This window comes from Rhododendron vialii, chromosome 9a (genome assembly GCF_030253575.1).
Source record: "Rhododendron vialii isolate Sample 1 chromosome 9a, ASM3025357v1".
Classification (NCBI taxonomy): domain Eukaryota; kingdom Viridiplantae; phylum Streptophyta; class Magnoliopsida; order Ericales; family Ericaceae; genus Rhododendron; species Rhododendron vialii.
This window is the reverse complement of record NC_080565.1, coordinates 32,938,602-32,944,850: the sequence shown is the minus strand read 5'-3', so window position 1 is coordinate 32,944,850 and position 6,249 is coordinate 32,938,602. Positions and strand designations below refer to the sequence as shown.

The window sequence follows — 6,249 nt, the reverse complement described above, 5'->3', positions numbered from 1 at the left end:
GTAAAAGAAAAAGAAGAGAGGCGTCACTGGGACCTCATGCTCTCTCCAGGAAAAGCAGTCTTGCATTGTAACAGTACAAACTGCAAAAGTACTGTAGATTTACAGTGTAGATTTACACAGAGAGAGAGAGAGAGAGAGTTGCATTGTAACAGTACAAACTACAAAAGTACTGTAGATTTACAGAGAGAGAGAGAGAGAGAGAGAGAGAGAGAGAGAGAGAGATCTGAGCTTGTGTCGGGGGGCGGAACGGGTCGGATCTAGCTCGTCAAAGATGAACGCGATCGACACAAAGCTTCATCAAAGCCTCGCTCAATCTGGAGCTTCATCGAAGCTCATCGACTGAAAAAGCTGCACGATCGAGTCAATTTAGGTACTTCCGTTCGCATTCTAGCTCCACATTTGAGAGATAAACTGTCAAAGACTGTTACTTTACTCGCACACACGCGTCCGCACAGTACTATTTATACGACATAGCACTTGCTTCAGTTCCGTTTGAGATGCCTAGAAGGCAAGATTTCCTCGGAATTTTTTATTTTGTTCTCTTTTTGAAGGAATTTTGTCCAGCAAAGGTAAAATTGATATGTATAGGGTTAGATGTATAACGAAAAACGTGTGAGCTTATATGTGTGAGTTGGATAGGGCTGCTAATTGAACCAAGCTTAACTCGAGTTCGAGCTCGTGTTTGTTTGTTAAAAGCTTGTTCAAGATCGGTTTGTTTCGTAGACAAACTAAGCTTGAACATTTTTTGAAGCTGAGGTTAGGTTTCAAACCAGGCTTGAACAAACTACTACTCGGCTCGTTTGGATAACTTGTTCTTTTATTAAAAGCTTGTTTAAGATCGGTTTGTTTCCTAGACAAACCAAAGCGTGAAATTTTTTTTGAAGCTCAAGTTAAGGTTTCAAACCAAGCTTGAACAAAATACTACTCGGCTTGTTCGGACTAGGAAGTATAAAAAGTCTGAGCTACTTGAGATTGGCTTGAATAAAGCTCGTTTGAGCTCGGCTCGTCTCATAAGCAAGCTAAACTCGAACATATTTTTTAAGCTTGTTAAGTTTTCAAACCAAGCTCAATCAACCACCTTCTTAGCTCATTTGGCTTATTTATCACCCCCTAAATGTTTTTCCTAAACTTCTTTTGGCTTTGACTGTATCCATTTTATCTGGTATTTGACGCATACAATTAGTTTCAGATGAGAGTGAGAGAGATGGTTTTGAACGTAATACTTTTTGTGTAATTAAATCTCATTGTATTTTGATTTTCCAGATTTGAACCCTGGAGTGGCCTCCGTACACTGGAGTGTGACATTTTTCTGGAGTAGTTTGGTATTGAATTTCTGGCAAACAATTATTCTTATCCCGGTTTGGATTTGTTAAACTAACTAAAGAGGAGTATCGAAGCTAATTGTAGATATAGAGGGCTGGAGCGTGAAAACCCTTTTGCTGCTCGGTTTCCTAGTGGGTTTTAGACCTAGAAATAGATTGAAGTTGTTGGAACTTGGAAGATACAAGAGTTTTGAGTAACCTGATGTTTCAACTCTGTAGCTTGAATTCTTAGAAGAAAGACAATGGGAGACACTATATCTTTGTTCAGAGAATAGAAAAGAGAGAGAAATCAATGGAAGACTGGTCAAAGTATGCCCACAGTCCTGCTCATTTGGCCGTTGCACGCCGTGACTATTCTTCCCTAAGAAAACTCGTTGCCAGTATCCCTCGGCTTGCAAAGGCCGGTGAGGTTAATACCGAAGAAGAATCTCTCGCTGCGGAGCTTCAAGCTGAAGCCGTATCTGCAGTTATTGACCGGAGGGATGTTCCGGAGCGTGAGACCCCTCTGCATCTTGCGGTGCGCCTAAGGGATCCTACCTCTGCTGAGATTTTGATGGCAGCAGGTGCTGACTGGAGTTTACAGAACGAGAATGGCTGGAGCGCTCTCCAAGAAGCAGTTTGTGCCAGAGAGGAAAACATTGCTATGATCATTGCAAGGCATTATCAGCCTCTTGCTTGGGCCAAGTGGTGCCGTAGGCTCCCTCGCATTGTTGCTTCTGCTTCTCGAATTCGCGATTTCTACATGGAGATAACTTTCCATTTTGAGAGCTCTGTCATTCCGTTCATTGGCCGGATTGCACCATCGGACACTTACCGAATTTGGAAGCGTGGGTCCAACCTTCGCGCTGATATGACCCTTGCCGGGTTTGATGGGTTCCGAATCCAACGGTCTGATCAGACTTTCCTTTTCCTTGGGGAAGGGTATTCTTCTGAGGATGGGAATGTATCGGTGCCTCCTGGTTCTCTGATCGTGCTTGCTCATAAAGAGAGAGAAATCACAAATGCTTTGGAGGGAGCCGGTGTGCAACCGACTGAAGCCGAAGTTGCACATGAAGTGGCCTTGATGTCGCGTACTAACATGTATAGGCCTGGTATTGACGTTACTCAGGCGGAGCTGGTTCCCCACCTGAATTGGAGGCGGCAGGAGAGGACGGAGGCGGTTGGATATTGGAGGGCTAAGGTTTATGATATGCTTCATGTGATGGTGAGCGTTAAATCAAGGCGGGTCCCCGGTGCTATGACAGATGAGGAGCTTTTTTCTGTGGATGATGATGAACGGATAGGAAATGGAGGGGAGTATGATGAGGTATTGACGGCTGAAGAAAGAATGCAGTTGGATTCTGCACTTAAAATGGGAAACTCGGATGTTCATTGTGAGGACGAGGAACACGGGGTTCACGATTTCCGTGAAGATGGCGATGGAGTTTCGTTTGAAAGTTCTGAATCTAATGGTGCTATGAAAGAGAAGAAGTCTTGGTTCGGTTGGAACAAGAAAGGTTCAAAACATGGAGGTGATGGTCCTGAGGATTCAAAAGTCTTGAAGAAGTTCTCTAAGTTGGCCACAGAAGGTAATAACCAGAAAGACAATGATAATCAGAGATTACCTTCTGACATTACCAAGGACGACAAAGATAAAGGGATCAAGAAGAAAAAGAAGAAAGGATCCACCAGTGAGTCCAAGACTGAGAGTGAGTTTAAAAAGGGTTTAAGGCCTGTTTTGTGGCTGACCTCAGATTTCCCTTTGAAGACAGAAGAGCTCTTGCCTTTACTGGACATTTTAGCAAACAAAGTGAAAGCTATCAGGAGACTGAGGGAGCTTTTAACTACAAAACTTCCTCCTGGCACGTTTCCTGTTAAGGTAAGTGACTTGTTCCTTGTCTTTTTCTTCTTTGATTCTATAGGAACTATTTTTCCCAATTGTTTTTATCCAGTATGATTAGGTTCTCTTGTTTCAACTTTCACTGATATGGTTATTTCACTCGTAAAAGAAAAGGCTATTCTGCTTCCTGCTTTGAGGCACGTGGAGTACTCATACTTAGATACGGGGAAAACCTAAAAAATGGTGGGGTATGGGTAAGGTTGTGACACGTCTGTGAAAACAGACCTTTTCTATTGGAAGGTAAGCATTATTTCATAACGAAAAACTTAGCTAAATGGCTTGGTTGGTTAAGGATCCAATATAAAAAACTGCCAAAACTAAGATATGGACCAGAGTTTAATGTCATTATATTGAAGAAACTACCAAACGAAACTTCATTCTAAAAGCATTCTGAGCATTGCAAAAGTGTTACCAAGCTAACTTCATCATCGTATAAAAGGAAAATACTATTCTGGTCGGGGTACAACAAAAACTAAAGAAAAACCAACAAAAACTAAGGAAAAACCATTGGTATATTTTAGAAGTACAAAATGAGCGATTTGAAATCCTAGACTGATATGGACTCTAGATTTTCCTTGCTGTAACTAACGGAGATGATAAGGATCTTTCAGCTTGTGTATCATAATCTCTATATTGGCAGAGATGTGATATATTACTGTATTTAGAGATCTTTGATAAGGGTAAAAACAATTCATTAATCCATGAAATGCGACATATTATTTTAGTTATTGTATCTAGAAATCTTTCATAAGTAGTTATGTAATGTTGGTATTTTTCCTTGAAATGCCTCGTGAACTCTTCCATCAGTCCATGAAATGGCACATGCACTCTTCCATGAAATGACTCTTGAACTCCTCCATGAAAAGTGACTAAAAGCAATGACATGCTTCTTACTTGTCTTTTTTCTCTTCTCTGCTTCTGGAGCCTTGATTTGCCAAAACTGTGGAAATGTATTAGTTTTTTTTGGGGTCTCTGGGCCCTGGGGAGGGGGGAAAGTATTGCTTACGTAAGACTGGAACCCAAATCTCCTAGTGAGGTGCAATGTTTTGACTAAAGAGGAGGCGCTAATGCTCGCCAAGACTTGTAGAAACATTTGCTACCTGGTTTAGATGATAATATCACCTTGTGAATCACAATGTTATCCAGTATTAATGAAAAGTCCTCTCTTTACAGCTTTATATGATACAAGTTTTTGGAACGTATATTTTACTCGTCATTTTTTGAATCAATTGAGAAATGATCGTGTAGTCATAATTATGTTAGGTCCATTTTTTCTTGCCTCTAAAGCTGAGCCTGCCCTATAATGAAATATGAAGCTATCCAAAATGGCGTTCTTTTAAATTTATGCTTTGGATAAACTTATTTCATTCGCTATGACTGCTTACAGTCTGCATGATGTCATGGCTAACACAATCTCTGAGATCATAATGGTCTCCATTTGTAAAGATTAGTTGGAAGCTAGAACATTCACTCATCTTTTTTGTGCTGATAGTTAGGAATACTTCGGCGGGCAGTTGATTTATTCCAACTTTTGTTATGATTTTGTATCGATGCAATTGATATTTGGATGGATTTTCTTGACTCTCATCAGTCATCAAATCCAATATCCTGTAATTCGCCATGGCAGTATTTTATTCAATCTGATGAGCAGTTCCAGTGCACTCTAGCATTGGCCTTTGACACGAAAATCATTTCACTGGTTTCCTCCCGCAGGTTGCTATCCCCATTGTTCCAACCATTAGGGTTCTAGTCACTTTTACCAAGTTTGAGGAGCTTAAGCCAATGGAGGAATTCTCAACCCCTCTCTCTAGCCCTGTGCACTATGAAGATGCCAAATCCCATAAGGAAACTGAGGGGTCCACATCGTGGATCTCGTGGATGAGAGGGAGCCATGGTGGGCAATCAAGTGACAGTGAAGGCCGTAGCTTCAGGGATGAAACTGACCCTTTCCACATACCATCTGACTATGCGTGGGTTGATGCCAATGAGAAGAAGCGTCGGATGAAAGCCAAGAAAGCTAAAAGCAAGAAAAATAGGAAACAAACAGCTGGTAAAAGCGGGGATCGCGTACGTCAAGTGAGCGAGGATTTGGAAGAGTAGCAGGTGCATAATATCTGCGTAAATCTAGAAGTGAGGTAAAGACTATTAGTTATTGGGTGATTGTTTCTTGCTTACAAATATCTCTCTCCTTTAATTGTCGTATTCTTCCATGTTATCCTTTGTTTTTTTGATTGTCTCATCTATGTTCTTGATGCTCTTAAGACCTTGTGTATCTATATTTGTTGATTATTCATTCTATACTCCTTATTGGCTTGTGGCAAGGACCAAGATTAGTTAAGGCAGCTTATGCATGCTTGAACATGCTGCGATCAGAAGTGATTTTCCCAGGTTGAACAGCAATGTAAAAGTACTTCACAAATATGGATAAGTACTTGATAAGGTTCATGCCCTTGACCAAACTCAATGGGGAAAACAGATTCATGTAGCAAATCCTATTTAATTGAGACTCAAGGCTCGATTTGGTTTGGTTTGTACTTGGAGCTGAGTAGGTGTAGATACTATGTTCAAGTCTGTCTGCGTTTGGTTTTGGCCTATTTCATACCTCAAGGTTTTATGACTACTGATATTTTCCCGCTTAATGTTTTGTGACTACTGATATTTTCCTAGATTGTCGACCTTCGACGTTTCAGAAATATGTCTCAGTGTACAGGTGTTCTTGTAGTTCTCCATTTGCGTTCTACTCTCTGGTTTGGAACAAATTCACATATTTCAAACTTTGTCTAGATTGGAACGTTTCAGAAATATGTCTCAGTGTACAGGTGTTCTTGTAGTTCTCCATTTGCGTTCTACTCTGGTTTGGAACAAATTCGCATATTTCAAATTTTGTCCAGATTGGCATTCAATTTGGGGATTTCCTTAATTGGAATGCCTGTGTGACTTCTGTAATTTTACCAAAAAATGGAATAATGTCCGCCGTGTAATTGACAATGCCAAAAAATTACTGGAAATGATCCAGTTAGCTAGCGATGCGACGTTGTTGTCGGTATT

General features: G+C 40.7%; 1 protein-coding gene across 2 annotated transcripts; it reads left to right on the top strand.

The window, feature by feature from the left end:
* On the top strand, positions 1 to 5,522 carry LOC131301181 (uncharacterized). Of its 2 annotated transcripts, none has more exons than XM_058327340.1 (3): positions 1 to 370; positions 1,264 to 3,180; positions 4,915 to 5,522. In XM_058327340.1, the coding sequence occupies exons 2-3, from the start codon at positions 1,615 to 1,617 to the stop codon at positions 5,299 to 5,301; spliced, it is 1,953 nt and encodes a 650-aa protein (XP_058183323.1). In that variant the 5' UTR covers positions 1 to 370; positions 1,264 to 1,614; the 3' UTR covers positions 5,302 to 5,522. The 2 variants fall into 2 exon arrangements, with proteins under 2 accessions (XP_058183323.1, XP_058183324.1); XM_058327341.1 differs by having other exon boundaries at positions 143 to 370; positions 1,542 to 3,180.
* Positions 5,523 to 6,249: the final 727 nt, after the last annotated feature.